This window comes from Lynx canadensis, chromosome C2 (genome assembly GCF_007474595.2).
Source record: "Lynx canadensis isolate LIC74 chromosome C2, mLynCan4.pri.v2, whole genome shotgun sequence".
NCBI classification, from domain to species: Eukaryota; Metazoa; Chordata; class Mammalia; order Carnivora; family Felidae; genus Lynx; species Lynx canadensis.
Window position 1 is genome coordinate 26854457 of NC_044311.2, and position 17860 is coordinate 26872316.

Here is a 17860-nt window from a genome sequence, read left to right on the forward strand (position 1 = left end):
AAAATTGTCAGTCTTATTCACAGCCATACTCCCAACATCTTTACAACAGTGTCTCATACATAATAAACACAGAATGCTCAAATATTTGTCAAGCATATGAATGAAAGATCTCCAGGAAAAAGGCTCTGCCCGTTTATATGACCAGAGAATATATACTATTCTCCTAAACTAGCAGCCAGGAACCATGGATATGCATCAAGATGGGGGAAAGTTAACATTTAAAACCCGAGCTGTAGGAGGTGGACACATCCCACCCACCTCTTTCAAAGAAATGAAAGGGTCTATCTTCAACCAAAACAGCATAGGACTCTAGCCTGGAAAAACAAATACTGAGTAAGAATTCTGTTGAAGTTTATGGAACTATAATGCACACAGAAAGGATAAATATACACATCTCATCGACCCTTGAAATTTTAAAACAAACTTCCAGTTAAAAGTCACAGGAATATAATATGTTATGTGCCAATCACACCTCATTTTCTTTTTAAAAAGCCTATATCAAAATAAATAATTTTTAAAAAAAGTTTTAAGCCCGCAAGTGATGCCAAGGTCAAAACGTGATCACATTTCTACGCTAAAAGAGTCCTATTTACAGAATACTTAGTAAGTTTAAAATGTAAAAATGGTTCAAAATTTAGATAAATTCACTGACCAAAAACTTTGGGACTCTGATGAATTACATTTCTAATCTTGTTATACTTACAGCGTAGAGGCTAACTCTATCTTATCCAAAACACACCCCTTGGTATTACCTTGGGACATAGATTAGTGAGTGTACCAACACGGGTATAATTCTGTGTAACAACTCTTATTCAATCCCCTCAATGAAATACACTTATTCGTTAATTATGTTACTTTTCCTAAGTAATCTAAAAAACAGTTCAATTTAAGTTTTCTCTGCGGCAAACCTACAGGTGGGAAAAAGATTAAACCCAACCTTTGCAAAACTTAAAATGGCACTGATACCAGAGTTCACATGGTATTTCCCAGGATACCATCTTCAGCCCATTTCTCTTCCTAAAAATTCACAGATAATCTGAAATCCATGGCCTGGCTTCAAGTGGTCTGTGTATGATATTAATGCACGGTACTCTCCTCTAGAGAAGGAGGCCACTGATTTCATCAAATTACTTAAGGGGATCTCCAAAAAAGCTTAAGAATCACTTCTTTACAAACTCTCCCTCGTTACAAATCCATTCCCTTGACTACAATTACTACCTATTTCCTGGTAGTATCTCCACCTCTATCCCAAATCTCTAGGCACCAAACCTTTATTATAAATCAACTGTCTGTTGTACATCTTCTCCTGGATATCCCCCAGGCACCTTCAACTCAATATATCTAAGAGATTTCATCATGTTCCCAACCCCTCTACCTGTTCTTCCTCCTATGTCTCCAACGTCAGTGACCATCACCCATCATCCATCACCCGGCATCCACCCAGTTTCCCAAGCTAGAGTGAAAGAAGTGTTCTTGACTTTACTCCCCTATCAATCACCAAGTCCTAACAATTCTACCTACTATCTCTGAAGCATTATTCTTCACCACTCTCTCTCCAATTCTGTCACAACTTTAAGCCAGTCAGGGTCCCGTCTTATCTGGATGGTGGTAGTTTACTTCTAGCTGGTTTTCTGGGCTCCAGGGTAGCTCCCCTGCAACCCATTTTCCATCCCATTTACCAAAGATACATATCTGATAATATCCCTGTAGGCTAGCAGGGGCCTGCCGGACCCTTTCTGATCTGGGGCTTGTTTACCTCACACTCTATACTTTATGTTCCAGATAAACTACTTCAAGTGTCCTAATAAATCAGTGCGTCATGCTCTGGTCTTCAAGACTTTGTATAAGCAACACCCTCTGCCTGAAACAAACTACCCTTACCATAACTAGCTCCCAATCATCTTTCAGGTCTCAGTTTAAGTATCATCCTTCCAATAAAGAGGCCTTTCCTGGGGCGCCTGGGTGGCTCAGTCGGTTAAGCGTCCGACTTCAATTCAGGTCACGATCTCGCGGTCCGTGAGTTCGAGCCCCGCGTCGGGCTCTGGGCTGACGGCTCAGAGCCTGGAGCCTGCTTCCCATTCTGTGTCTCCCTCTCTCTCTGCCCCTCCCCCGTTCATGCTCTGTCTCTCTCTGTCTCAAAAATAAATAAATGTTAAAAAAATATATATATATAAAAAAAAGAGGCCTTTCCTGATCCTGCCTCTCTATCCATCAATACCATGGAGACTAATTTAAATATTTATAGGTTCCTGTAATAGCACCTGGTTCTTATCACGACCATAGCAAATCACATTGCACTAAAGCGTCCTTTTTCAATAACGCATCTATCAAACATAAACACCTTGAGAGACAGAACTATTCATCTGTCTCTAGTACCTAAGACAGTGCCTGGGGGCACCTGGCTTGGTAGGTAGAGCATGTGACTCTTGATCTCAGGGTCGTGAATTCAAGCATGTTGGATAGACTTTAAAAAAAAAAAAAAAAAAAGTGCCTGATACAAACAGAAGAATTCAAATATTTCTTAAATATTTGAATGAACCACTCTGCATTTCATAGGTATTTAAACATGTCCAATGAAAGACTGCTGTATCTATCTGAATAGTGTATGAGGTACCAAGAAATTAATTTTTCAACATATGGGATTTTTAAAAAGCTACATTTCGATGTTCAAGAGTTAAAATATACGTACATCCCCCCCTTGGCAAATCTGACCAATTCAAATACCTGCTGAAAAGATGTCCATTGCCCGCTTCAACTCTCCTCTTGTTCTCTGATTACTATTCAAGTCTACAAGTGGAGTTGAAGGATCTCTCATATATTCTAACTCAGTGGCAAACAATCCACCATCAACAAAACGTTCAGGAGCAATGTAACAAGTTCTCCTCCGTGAAGTGTCAAAGAAATAGTTGAAATCTGCGGGGTTGTCCTCTGGAAGATAAGTGGGCTTAAAACTGGCAAAATCAGTTAGAAGGACCCAATTCCAACTGGTAACCATTACATTCTCAGTCTTGATGTCCCCATGACGGACCCCAGATTTGTGTGCTTGGTCCACAGCTGTTAGGATCTGGAAAGCAATCCAACGCTTCTCTATATTATTTAAGAACGGACGAGTACTGATGCGATCATAGAGGTTGTCTCGCACATACTGCCTAAAGAGCATGGCTGCTTTCTCAGATGCTTTTTCTGCTGCTTTCTGAAAAGGTAGACAGTTCTGTGCAGAATGAAGCCTGATTTTCAGTTCCTCCAGCTCTTGTTTATAGCTGGTTAAAGGCAACGTAGGATCCTGAATTGCAAAGACCTTCACAACCACTAGGCCTTCTCGGTGCTTTGCTCGAGCAACTTTAAAAAACCGAGTGCTCCCCAGGCTCTTATCATATTCAAAGTCATGGATGTCTGAGAAATAACTCTCCACAGAAAGGATCTGGGAAGGAGCAATGCCAGCGAGCTGATTTCCCATGATGGCAGCAAGCACCTCTGGGTCAGTAAGTCAGGATACAGCCCCTATTAAAAAAAAAAGAAAAAGAAAAAAAAGAAAGAAAGAAAGAAAATAAAAAGAAGAAATAAGCAATGAAACACCATTGTTTATGTAGTCTCTTCCTAAAAGACAGGTGCACTGTATTTCTCTTCCACTGAGAGCACCGTATCTAGTGTCGCAGGCAGTCTCTAAATTTTAGACACATTTATCGAAAAAGATCTTGTTGTTTTATGTTGTCCTTCCAGAACCTGAGCTATATTTAAATAGACCTCTTCAATATTAAGCTGAAAATGTTAGAATGTGCATTTTCTGCTTTTTAAATTTAAAAATTAATGAGCCTTTACTCTGTGTTCAGCATTGTGCTTGGGGCTATGAAGGTCACAACAGTACTATATGAGACAGTCTTTGTCCAAGAAGAACCTGGAGTCTTGGATGTAAGACGAAAACACATTAAAAACTTAAGACTAAAAATCGCCTAATACAAATAGATTACTGAACTCCTCAAAGACGAACCTAAGATCCAAAAAAATCAGTAACTCCTGGGCCCTTCCAGTCTAATTCCAGTGTTTCTTCCCACGAGCAAACAGAAGGCATAAAGTTGTCTCATGGGCAACAACAGGGAGGAACCCTCGGCAAAGATGTTAAAGAAAAGTAAACCGAAATACACACTTGCCAAACAAACCCAGGGTTCTCCTAGCTCGTATTTTGCAGGAAATAAAAGACACACATACACACACGGCCATGCGCACATATAAATATTTACCCCAGGACTCTGTAAAGTGTCACAAGTTGGTCACTAGCTCACACTGAGGTCATGACGGGTCACTTCAGGGTCTGAGATTGGGGGTCAGCAGCCGGGCAAGTCTTCGGTATGAAGGATCTTCCTTCAAAAGCAGGAGGTGGGGCGTTGGGGGAGGGACACCGAAAAATGCCAATCTCCAGAAACCACGGTGGCCCGCAGCGGAGAAGGGGGAACGTGCCGCAGATGAACGAAGCCAAGCTGAAGCGATTCCACAGATACCCCGGGAGTTGCCCCCGCCAGCCCCCTACTCTGCCCGGGGAGCCACGCGTTCCTGGGCCTCGCCTTCCCCTCGTGCGGACCTCCGGACCTTCGAAGGCCTCTAGACTCCTGGAGGGCCTCACCACCAGGAGGGGAGGTGGGACTCGGGATAGAACGGGAGGCCGCCAGTTCCAGGGAAACACTTCTCCAGCTGAGGCAGACACAAACGCCGAACTCCCGGGAAAGCTGCCGGCTCTGACCTCATTCCGGTCTCAGAGCGGAAGTGACGACGGTGAGAGGTTTAAGGAAGCAAGCGAATGGTGGTGGAGTTGGTTGCTAGGAAACGAGGAAGGGGCGTGGCTTCACGCTGACGCCTGGAGGAAGAAAATAAAACGTGCTGTCAATTTATTCTCCACCCTGGTCTTCTACCTATCGTTCCCTGAACTCTGTGGCTTCTGACGTCCCCGGAACAGAGTTCTTTAAGAGAATTCACAGGTTTATTTAGGAAGGTTAATATATCCCCCAGCTGAATTTTTAAGAGCTTTACTTGAGATATAATTTGCATACGATAAAGTACACCTGTTTAAAATACACAACTCAGTGGCTTTTTATATATTTACAGAGTTGTTCAATCATCTCTATAATTTAATTTTATAACATTCTCATTACCCCCAAAAAGAAATTCAGTAGTTATAAGTAGTCACTCCCATTATCTCCCTTTCTCCTACCGCTCCCAGCACTAAGCAATCACGAATCCACTTTCTATTTCTATGGACTTACCTATTCTGGATATTTCATATACGTGGTATACAATATGTAGTCTTCCCGACTTTTTTCACTTCACATGTTTTTGAGGATTATCTCTGCTGTAGCTTGTATCAGTACTTAATTTCTTTTTATTGCCAAATATTCTGTTGTATATATATTCCACATTTTGTTTATCCATTCATTGATTGATGAACACCTGGGTTCTATCTACTTTTTGGTTATTATAATAACACTTCTATGAACATTCCTGTAGAAGGCTTTGTGTGGTCATGTGTTATTTCCTCTAGGGTAAGCACCTAGGAATGGAATTATGAAATCATATGGTAACTCTATGTTTAACATATTGATAAACTGTCAAACTGTTTTCCAAAGTTGCTGCATCATTTTTTAAATGTTTATTATAATTTTTGAGAAAGAGAGAGAGCGCATGAACAGAAGTGGGGTAGGGAGTGGGGGATGGGCGGGGGACACAGAATCCGAAGCAGGCTCCAGGCTCCGAGCTGTCAGCACAGAGCCAGACCCTGGGCTCGAACCCATGAACTGTGAGATCATGACCTGAGCTAAAGTCGGATACTTAACCAACTGAGCCACCCAAGCACCCCTAAAGTTGCTGCACCATTTTACATTCCTACCAGCAATATGTGAGGGTTTGATTTTCTCCATATTGTTACTGACTCTTGTTTGTTTCTTTTGGATTAAAGCCATCCTAATGGGTGTGAAGTATCTCACTGTGGTTTTTATTTGCATTTTCCTAACGACTAATGATGTTAATCATCTTTTTGTGTGCTTATTGGCCACTCATATATCTTCTTTAGAGAAATATCTCTCCAAATATTTTGCCCATTTTTTCATTGGGTTATTTGTCTTTTTATTATTGAGTTTTAAGAGTTCTTTATATACTCTGGATACAAGTCCCTTATCAGATTTGCAAACAGTTTTTCTCTGTGTTGTCTTTTCACTTTCTTGGTGTTGTCCTTTGAAATATTTTAACACAAAACATTCTAGCACAAAATATTTTAACCCAAAGCTGAATTTTTTTTCTGTCATCCTTTTAAAATCCCCTCCTCCCTTATTTCCCATCTCAGGAGGCAAGAGTACCACCCACTGGATTCCTCAAACATCCAATTTAGAAGTCATTAAGTCATCCTTGACATCTTTCTACTCTCTCCCTCTTTCATCAACCCCCACCACCACCATTCAATAATCATCTGCTCCTAATGATTCAGCCTCCAAAACATGCCTTAAAGTCATCCACTGCCATCTCTCCAGGGCTTAGTCCAAGCCATCATTGTTGCAACGTGTAGATTTTGAAACCTACTCAGAAAAAGCATTCCCCACCTACAATATTATTTTTTGTACTTCTTTCATGATTTCTTCTGGATCTTTTGTGACTTCATTCTGTGTCCTGAAATTTCTGAGGTACGGGTCCAGCTTTTTTCTCAAGAAGGATACTCAAGAAGGTATCCAAAAATGTTAATAAGTAATCCATTTCCCCCAAACTCATTTGAAATGTCATATTTACCACATACAAATTTCCTTTATATATTTGGGTGGATTTTCTGCTGGACTTTCTCTTCTATACATTGAGTTGCCATTCAAGTCATCTACATTGTTTTAATCATTGTAAAATGTTTTAATGTCTAACATGTCTACTACTAATGTTTTTTTAAGATACAACTATAATCATAAGGATTATACTTCCAGGTTCTGCCTCCTGATTTTAGGCTAAAGCTAAAAATCTTTAGCTTGTCCTGCAAGACCCTGCATGATCTGACCCCTAACCACACCCCCCACCATAACTGGCATCACTCACTGCCCCTCTTAGTCCCCCACAGTGGCCTCCCTTTGTTCCTAACCTGTCAAACTTCCCTCTACCACTTGGCCTTCACGTTTACTCTTTCCTCTGTTTGGAACACCCTTTCCCCCACTCTTTATATAGCAAACCTTGCTCTTCTTTCCAGTCTCAGATTAAGTGCCAATACTTCTGGAAGGTCTTTCTTGAAGTCTTCCCACAATCACCATTACATAATCTCATGGACAATGAACTTTTTTCTTCATAGCACTTATTACCATTGAAATCATTTGATTTTTGAGAGATGGGAACTATTTGATGGATGTTTTCCCACCACACCATAAACCCCATGAGGTTAGTGATTGTGTAATTCTTTTTTTTTTTTTTTCAACGTTTATTTATTTTTGGGACAGAGAGAGACAGAGCATGAACGGGGGAGGGGCAGAGAGAGAGGGAGACACAGAATCGGAAACAGGCTCTAGGCTCTGAGCCATCAGCCCAGAGCCCGACGCGGGGCTCGAACTCACGGACCGTGAGATCGTGACCTGGCTGAAGTCGGACGCTTAACCGACTGCGCCACCCAGGCGCCCCAGTGATTGTGTAATTCTTATTCACCAAGGTATCTTCAACAACTAGAACAATTTCTGACACACAGTAGACATTCAATAGATATTTGAATCAGTGAATATGGCCTTATAAGGTTTGTGACCATTAGGGCCAAGATCATGAGTTCTAGGACTAGGAATATATAAGAATTGCTACACACACACAGTTGTTTAGCAGATAATATTTTAGGATTATGTTTATATCTCAGAGGTTGAATTCCATGTATGTAGGTGCTTTAAACATCTCTTCAACAGAGAACCCATGGTATAGAAATGAGATAAATCTGTCTCAATTTAGATCAATCATGCATTTTCCCGACATTTATTTTTCCCCACCAGTACGTTTTGTGAAATAATTCATGAACTATTTTTCAATGCCTTGTATAAGAACTTCTATGGTTTTCTTTCCTTTTATTTCTTTCTTTTTTTTTCTTTTTTTTTTCTTTCTGTTTTTAAGTAGCAATCCTGGCTGCCCAGGAGGTTTTTGGTTTTTTGGTTTTGTTTTTTTTTTGTTTTTTTTTTTTTTTTTTTTTTTTTTTTTTAAGGAATCTCACCTAGTCCTTTTGAGGATAAATAAAAAAATAAAATTTGCTTGCCACTGGTGGAGTATAAAGAGTAAAGAGCCAGCAAACACTCTTCTATCCTCTGGTCAACAGCCTCTCAGATGCATTGTGGCAGCAATGGCTAACTCCCTTCTACAGAAAATAGATGTCACAGAAGAGTATCTGTATAGGAACACCCCACCCCTTGTATATGAGGGGGGCCAAATGACTAGCTCTCTACTAGGAAGTATAAGTGGAAATTATGTATTTCACTTCCAGGTCAAAGCAGTTAAGAGGTGAATGACCTTCTCTGCTCTCTCTTTGCTTCAGCCTAGATGCGGGGAACTTCAAGGCCTTAGGTAATGCCAGAGCCACAAGATGGTAGGAGCCTATGTTCCTGAATCACAACCTGGAGAAAGACCACCTGTTAAATAGGAATACCCAAACAGGACTTTTATATAAGCAAACGTAAACTCCTATGTGTTAAGTCAGTGAAATGTTGACATCATTTGCTACAGTTGTTAGTCTTACCTTAACCAATACATTCATCTTCCAAATCTCTATCATTCCTTGCCTCTTCTGGGCTACTCACCTCACCAGTGCACTTCCAATCCTGTGAGGTATCCATGTGGATTCCCTGTAATCCTTGCATCCTAAGGAAAAGGAGTAAAAGAGAATTCCTAATGTAATAGTAAACATTTTCTTTTTTTGTAGAAATTGCCAGCTAACAGAGGGAAAGGGAATCATAGGAAATTATCACTGTGTAACTGCAATATAATTGATTGCCACAAAGACTATCAATGGATTCTACATGCATCAGGCAGAAAGGGTTGGGGCAACAAGATAGACTCATGGTGTCCAAGGAATAGCTACAGATTACTTTCTAGATCAGGAAGCGTGGAGAATGAATCTTTTCATTCATTTAGTGGGAAATGCTGGCAGTGAACCCTTTATCAAAGTGATCAAACTTAATATTGCTAAGAGTAGGTATTCAAGTAGTATTGCAAGGCTCCTGATATAATGCAATGGACAGTACACAGTATCACCCAGGAAGCATTCTTACCAAGAATGTTTAACTTGAATCTAATCAAGCCTCTAGACCTCACTGTCCAATATGAAAGGCACTAGCCATATCTGACTATTGAGCACTTGAAGTGTGGCTACTCCAAATTGAGATGTGCTGTAAGTGTGGAAAAAAATACACACACAGGATTTAAAGAACTTAGCACAAAAAAAAATGGAAAAAAGTATCATTGATATCTTTTAATATTGACTATATATTAAAATAATATTTCAGATATATTGGTTTAAATAAATATCTTATTAAAACTAATCTGTTTTTTTTTTTTTACTTTTAAAGTGTAGCTACCAGATGACTTTAAATTTTATAAGTGGCTCATACTACATTTTTATTTGATAGCCTTTCTCTGGACTGAACTTCAGCTTATAAAAAGTAAAAGAGATAGAGGAATAATTTAAGCAATACCATCAAGAAAAAATCTGACAAACCCAGAAAATGGAACATCAGCCTGGATTCTTCAAAAAGTCAATACTATGAAAAACATGGAGAGACTTTTCGAGAGTAAAAGACTCAACGAGACATAAGACTCAAATGCAATGTACAAACCTCAACCTGACCCAGGATTAAAAAAGCTATGAAGATATTTCATGCATATTTGGGGAAATTTAAATATGGACTGAGTATTTCAGAGTGAAAGAAATGGCAGAAAATGTTATTAAAATTGGTAATTATTTCATTCTGCTATCACTTCTCTGTATCTTATTTAAAAACACCTAAGCTGCCTGACCTACAGCTGTTTCATAATTACATAAGGGATTAGTAGACAGAGAGAGAGCTAGCCCCCAGTTACCTTCAAATGTGTAATGTTAGGTGAAACTTTATTCTTGAAAAAATGGGAATGCAAAGGCTAAACCAAGTTGTTTTTTTTTTTTTAATGTTTATTCATTTTTTGAGAGAGGCAGAGAGTGAATGGGGGAGGGGCAGAGAGAGAGAAAGACACAGACTGTAAAGCAGGCTCCAGGCTCTGAACTGACAGCACAGAGCCCTACACGGGGCTCCAACTCACAGACCATGAGATCATGACCTGAGCCAAAGTCGAATGCTTAACAAACTGAGCCACCCAGGCACCCCTAAACCAAGTTTTTAAAAGAAGATGATAGTTGTCCTGAAAATCAAATAATTGTAATGATAATAAGTCCTATAAGATAAAGTACAGGGTGTGTGAGATGATGTAATGGGGGGAGGGGTGCATTCAGGGAGGAGCTTCCTGAACTGTTGGCATTTAATCCGGGACTTGAAAGATGAGCAAGTTTTGGTTACAAAAAGAGTAGGGGAAAGACTCTTCTAAGCAAAGGAAAGAGTAAATGTGAAGGCCTCCTGGTGGGGAGAAGTTTGACAGGTTAGAAGCAAAGAGGCCATTGCAGGGGCCTGAGAAGGACAGTGAGAGATGATGGATGTGGGCAAACAGAATCCATCTAGAGTGCCGTTCCTCTACTTTGCCACTTTTTTTTCCACTTCTACTCCTGTACCAATTCTCTCCCACAAAGGATTTAAACTGAGTTTACAAGTTTAAGTCAGATGATGAAAAGGGAAACAATAAAGGGTTATTAAAAGGAGCAAAGAAATAGTACTTTAACTTCAGATGAGTTTTCTATTTAGCTTTGAAATTACAACAACAAATCCCAAAAAGTAAATTTGTGGTTCACATAGTTCTCATTGTCTGGTAAAGAAAAACAGACAAACATAGGAAAAAAACCCACACATTTTCCCTAGACCAACTTCAAGGTGAGATTTCTTTCTTTGAGTCTTCGTAGAAAAGACACCAGTTATCAAGTTAAGTAGGCACCATGAATAGAATTTTTCTAGTGTTGAGTAAATTGTTCAGCAAATATGGTGCCTACTAGTTGGGCCCCATTCAATAGCATGCTTAGAGCATCTTCTGTTTTTCTAGATACTTGATCTCCATCTAACTTCCCTCTTAGGTGACTTTTTCTAGTTCTGTGTATTTAAATATCAATATGCTGATAATGCTATTTTTTTTTCTCTCTCAAACCCTTACCTGGCCCCTGAGCTCATGTATCCAGTATCCTTTTGACTTTTATACTTGAGCTTGTAGTAATAACTTGCTAAGTTGGGGGGAGCTAAGATGGCATCATAGTAGGAGGACCCTAGGCTTGTCTCTCCTTTAAACACAGCTTGATAAATATCAAATCATTCTAAATACACAAGAAATCAACCTGAGGACTGACAGAACAAACTGCATCACCAAAGGGAGAGAAGAGATCACATCAAGGAAGGCAGGAAGTATGGAGATGTGGTTTGAGGGAGAAAAGAATCACGGATGTTGCAGAGGGGAGGAAGCCCTGGTTGCAGAGAAAGGCAAGGGGGAGGGGAGAGAAAGAAAGAGAGAGAGAGGCACCCAGGGCAAGGCACAAGGAGAACATTTCCCCAAAGGCAGGCTGGGAAAATGAAAGGGACTCATTTTCATGAGTTTTTGTAACCCATGGGGATTCAAGACTGGGATTTTAGGGGTCTGTGGGCTTGGCTGGGATAGAGCCCAGAAGGTGCTGCCCTACTCCTGGAGAGAAGGCAAGCAAGCAACCCTAGGGCTGACAGCAAGATCTGAGAGGATCACCTAAGGAACACGAGGAGGAAATTGTTCACTCTTCTTGGAGCACATCTGAGATAGGTGGCATTCGCAGAGTCACCTCTCCAGGGTCGAAAGAGCCAAGCTGCCATTTCCCTCCCCCAGCCCTCAACATAGGCCCGGACACACCTGTTGAGGGTGGCTAACCCAGACACTGGCTGTTTAGGCTGCTTTGCTCCAAATCCCATGTTTCTGTGTTCTGGCACAGCTCCCTTACTCGATCAAACCTGCAACAGTCCCAGCATGGACAGACCCTTTCCCAGAGGACCAGCACCAGTCCCTGCCACACCAGGTCCCTAAAGGTTGGAGTTTTAAAAGTCAGCAGGCTTGCCTGGGAGAGAGTCCAGAGGGTTCTGCGCTACTCCTGGAGAGAAGGCAGGCAAGCAACCCAGAGACAACATAAGACAGAGATCTGAAAAATGCCTGGGATACATGAGGGGAAATTATTTGCTCTTCTGGGGTGCTTCCCTGAGAGCAGCAAGCACTGAGTCCCTCTCCAGGGACAAAGAAGCTGGCTGGGGCCATTTCCTTCCTGTGTCCTTCAGCATAAACCAACTTCAGTAAATAGAACAGTGCCAACACTGGCTGCCCAGCCTGCTTACACCAAGTCCTGCCCTCTTGCACCCTGTTGTTACTGCTTTTTTCCTATAAGTGTGCCTAAGGACCAACATAGTGGACCCTGTCCCCAGAAGACCAGCAGAAACCTCTGCATGCACCACATCTACCAACCATAGAGTTCTGCAAGGCTTCAGTTCTACTGGAAGAAGCATGAGATCTCATTTAACAAGCACTAGAGCACACCTCATTAAAGTGTGCCATACTCTGGCCAAGGTCCAAATACTGCCCACTACAGGCAAGGAGAACCTCTGCAAATGACTGACCTGAGGGATAGAGCAGCCAAAGCATAGCAGTAGAGTCCACACAGCATATACCAAGACATTCCCTGAAGCACCAGGCCCTGGACATCATATGACCTCTTCTTCATAAAGCAATTACTCTCAGGAACAAGAAATATAACAGGCTTTTTTAACACAGAGAAGACAGAGACCTAGACAAAATGCCAAGATGCAGTTATTCACCCCAAAAGAAAGAACAAGAAAAGGTCACAGCCATAGATCTAATCAAAACAGATATAAGTAATATACCTGATGGAAAACTTAAGGCAACAATCATAAGGATACTCACTAGGCTTGAGAAAACTATGGAAGACATCAGGAAAACTCTATTGAAAAGATAAAAAGCTAAAAAACAATCAGGCAGAAATGAAAAATGCAATAAATGAGATTCAAAACCAGCTGGATGTAATGACCGCAAGGATGGAAGAAACAGAGGAATGAATAAGTGATATTAAAGACGGTTATAGAGGGGCGCCTGGGTGGCGCAGTCGGTTAAGCGTCCGACTTCAGCCAGGTCACGATCTCGCGGTCCGTGAGTTCGAGCCCGGCGTCGGGCTCTGGGCTGATGGCTCAGAGCCTGGAGCCTGTTTCCGATTCTGTGTCTCCCTCTCTCTCTGCCCCTCCCCCGTTCATGCTCTGTCTCTCTCTGTCCCAAAAATAAATAAACGTTGAAAAAAAAATTAAAAAAAAAAAGACGGTTATAGAAAATAATGAAGCTGAACAAAAGAGAGAAAGGAAAATCATGGATCACAAGAGTAGACTTAGGGAACTCAGAGACCCCATCAAATGTAGTAACATTCATATCATAGGAGTCCCAGAAGAAGAAGAGAGAGAAAAAGGATTTGACAAAGTACAACATCAATTCAAGATAAAACCCCTCAACAATGTAGGGACAGAGGGAATATACCATACCCTAACATCACAAAGGCCATATATGAAAGATCGGTAGCTAATGTCATACTCAATGGGGAATAATTGAGAGCTTTCCCCTACGGCAAGGAACAAGACAGGGAGGTCCACTCTCTCCACTGTTATTTAACATAATACTGGAAAACTTTATGTAGAAAACGCTAAAGACTCCACCAAAAAATTGCTAGAACTGATACACAAATTCAGTAAAGTTGCAGGATACAAAATCAGTGCACAGAAATCTGTTGCATTTCTACACACTAATAATGGAAGCAGCAGAAAGAGAAATCAAGGAATCAATCCCATTTACAATTGTACTAAACACCGTAAGATATCTAGGAATAAACCTAACCAAAGAGGTAAAATATCTGTATTCTGAAAAGTGTAGAAAACTGATAAAATATATTGAAGATGACACAAATAAATGGAAAACCATTCCATGCTCATGGAGTAGAAGAAAAAATATTGTTAAAATGTCTATACTACCCAAAGCAATCCACACATTTAATGCAATCTCTATCACAATATCACCAATATTTTTCACAGAGCTGGAACAAACAATCCTAAAATTTGTATGGAACCACAAAAGACCCCAAATAGCTAAAGAAATCTTGAAAAAGAAAAACAAAGCTGGGGACATCATAATTCCAGATTTCAAGTTACATAACAAAGCTGTAGTGATCGAGACAGTATGGTACTGGCACAAAAACAGACACAAAGATAAATGGAACAGAATAGAAAATTCAGAAATGGACCCACAACTGTATGGTCAACTAATCCTCGACAAAGCAGGAAAGAATATCCAATCAAAAAAAGACAGTCTCTTCAACAATTGGTGATGGGAAAACTGGACAGCAACATGCAAAGGAACAAAACTGGACCACTTTCTTACACCGTACACAAAAATAAGCTCAAAATGGATGAAAGACCTAAATGTGAAACAGGAAACCATAAAAATCCTAGAGGAAAACACAGGCAGCAACCTTTTTGACCTCGGCCACAGCAACTTCTTACTAGGCACATCTCTAGAGGCAAGGGAAACAAAACTAAAAGGCAACCTTCAGAATAGGAGAAGATATTTGCAAATGACATACCTGATAAAGGATTAGTTTCCAAAATCTATAAAGAATTTATAAAACTCAACACCCAAATACCAAATAATCCAGTTAAAAAGTGGGCAAAAGACATGAACAGACATTTTTCCAAAGAAGACATACAGATGACTAACAGACACAAGAAAAGATGCTCAACATCACTCATCATCAGGGAAACACAAATCTAAACTACTATGAGATATTATCTTACACCAGTCAGAATGGCTAAAATTAACAACACAGGAAACTACAGATGTTGGCGAGGATGTGGAGAAAGGGGAACCCTCTTACACTGTTGGTGGGAATACAAACTGGTGTAGCCACTCTGGAAAACAGTATGGAGTTGCCTCAAAAAATTAAAAATAGAACTACCCTATGATCCAGAAATTGCATTACTAGGTATTTATCCAAAGTATACAAAAATACTGATTCAAAGTATACATGCATCCAGATGTTTATAGCAGCCTTATCAACAATAGCCAAATTATGGAAAGAGCCCAAATGTCCATTAATTGATGAATGGATAAGGAAGATGTGGTGTATATACATATATATACATATATATGTATATACACCACATCTTCCTTATCCATTCATCTATATATATATATATGTATATACACCAGTTAGAGAAAGACAAATACCGTATGATTTCACCCATATGTGGAATTTAAAAAACAAAACAGATGAACACGGGAGAGAAAAAAGAGAGAGAGAGGTGAACCAGGAAACAGACTCTTAACCACAGAGAACAAACTGAGGGTTACTGGAGGGGAGGTTGGAAGGGGAATGGGTTAAATGGGTGAGGGGCATTAAGGACAGCATATGTTGTGATAAGCAGTGGGTGCTATATGTAAGTGATGAATCACTAAATTCTGCCCCTGAAACTAATATTACACTGTATGTTAACTAACTGGACTTTATTTATATTTTTTTTAATTTTTTTTAACGTTTATTTATTTTTGAGACAGAGAGAGACACACAGCATGAACGGGGGAGGGGCAGAGAGAGAGGGAGACACAGAATCGGAAGCAGGCTCCAGGCTCTAAGCCATCAGCCCAAAGCCCGATGCGGGGCTCGAACTCGTGGACTGCGAGATCGTGACCTGAGCTGAAGTCGGACGCTTAACCGACTGAGCCACCCAGGCGCCCCTGGAATTTAAATAAAATCTTGAAAAAAATAATAAAATCTCCCACTTATATAGGGCTTAAAACGTGCCAGATATTAATTCATTTAAACTGCCAATTAATTCCACAAAGTAGATGCCATTACATCCCCATTTTTCCGAAGATAAAATGGAGACAGAGGTAAATAACTTACCTAAGATCACATTCTCAGTAAGTCAAAAGTAGTAGATGAGAAACACAAAGATACTGATGTGTTAAACAAGAACATGTGCTAGTTTTTGAGTACACAACAATATTTGACCAGGCAGTAAGTTCATTGGTGGTCTGTTCATTAATGAGTTTTTTTAATGATCATTGTTCTTATGCTCAGCATTGTAACTTTGGGCATTAGATAATAAATACATGAGAAATGAAGAGTCCCTGTAGCACCATTACAACATGACCGAGATGATGAGATATAATGGTACTAAATGAGATAATGCCAACATGTATAGGATTTTTACGCATTCAAATGTGTGGGTATGTCCATTTGAAAGACAATATACCAATGTTAAAAGAAATTCTCTCTCATTGGTTTATATTTTTTAAAGTTAAAATTTTAAATGCTAATTTTCTTTTTTTTTTTTTAACTTTTTATTTTATTTTATTTTTTTTTATGAAATTTATTGACAAATTGGTTTCCATACAACACCCAGTGCTCATCCCAAAAGGTGCCCTCCTCAATACCCATCACCCACCCTCCCCTCCCTCCCACCCCCCATCAACCCTCAGTTTGTTCTCAGTTTTTAACAGTCTCTTATGCTTTGGCTCTCTCCCACTCTAACCTCTTTTTTTTTTTTTTTTCCTTCCCCTCCCCCATGGGTTCCTGTTAAGTTTCTCAGGATCCACATAAGAGTGAAACCATATGGTATCTGTCTTTCTCTGTATGGCTTATTTCACTTAGCATCACACTCTCCAGTTCCATCCACGCTGCTACAAAGGGCCCTATTTCATTTTTTCTCATTGCCACATAGTACTCCATTGTGTATATATACCACAATTTCTTTATCCATTCATCAGTTGATGGACATTTAGGCTCTTTCCATAATTTGGCTATTGTTGAGAGTGCTGCTATGAACATTGGGGTACAAGTGCCCCTATGCATCAGTACTCCTGTATCCCTTGGATAAATTCCTAGCAGTGCTATTGCTGAGTCATAGGGTAGGTCTATTTTTAATTTTCTGAGGAACCTCCACACTGCTTTCCAGAGCGGCTGCACCAATTTGCATTCCCACCAACAGTGCAAGAGGGTTCCCGTTTCTCCACATCCTCTCCAGCATCTATAGTCTCCTGATTTGTTCATTTTGGCCACTCTGACTGGCGTGAGGTGATACCTGAGTGTGGTTTTGATTTGTATTTCCCTGATAAGGAGCGACGCTGAACATCTTTTCATGTGCCTGTTGGCCATCTGGATGTCTTCTTTAGAGAAGTGTCTATTCATGTTTTCTGCCCATTTCTTCACTGGGTTATTTGTTTTTTGGGTGTGGAGTTTGGTGAGCTCTTTATAGATTTTAGATACTAGCCCTTTGTCCGATATGTCATTTGCAAATATCTTTTCCCATTCCGTTGGTTGCCTTTTAGTTTTGTTGGTTGTTTCCTTTGCTGTGCAGAAGCTTTTTATCTTCATAAGGTCCCAGTAATTCACTTCTGCTTTTAATTCCCTTGCCTTTGGGGATGTGTCGAGTAAGAGATTGCTACGGCTGAGGTCAGAGAGGTCTTTTCCTGCTTTCTCCTCTAAGGTTCTGATGGTTTCCTGTCTCACATTTAGGTCCTTTATCCATTTTGAGTTTATTTTTGTAAATGGTGTGAGAAAGTGGTCTAGTTTCAACCTTCTGCATGTTGCTGTCCAGTTCTCCCAGCACCATTTGTTAAAGAGGCTGTCTTTTTTCCATTGGATGTTCTTTCCTGCTTTGTCAAAGATGAGTTGGCCATACGTTTGTGGGTC

General features: G+C 40.3%; 1 protein-coding gene across 1 annotated transcript in view; it reads right to left on the reverse strand.

Annotated features, from left to right (window-relative positions):
- PIK3R4 (phosphoinositide-3-kinase regulatory subunit 4) overlaps window positions 1-8803 on the reverse strand; it is a 79342-nt gene extending 70539 nt beyond the window's left edge. The window contains exons 1-3 of the mRNA XM_030329617.2: window positions 8775-8803; window positions 4239-4849; window positions 2725-3501 (exon numbers count right to left, since the gene is read on the reverse strand). Of these exons, the coding sequence (XP_030185477.1) occupies window positions 2725-3457 (733 nt within the window). The 5' untranslated portion in view covers window positions 3458-3501; window positions 4239-4849; window positions 8775-8803. The remainder of the gene's footprint in view (window positions 1-2724; window positions 3502-4238; window positions 4850-8774) is intronic.
- Between the last annotated feature and the right edge of the window lie 9057 nt (window positions 8804-17860).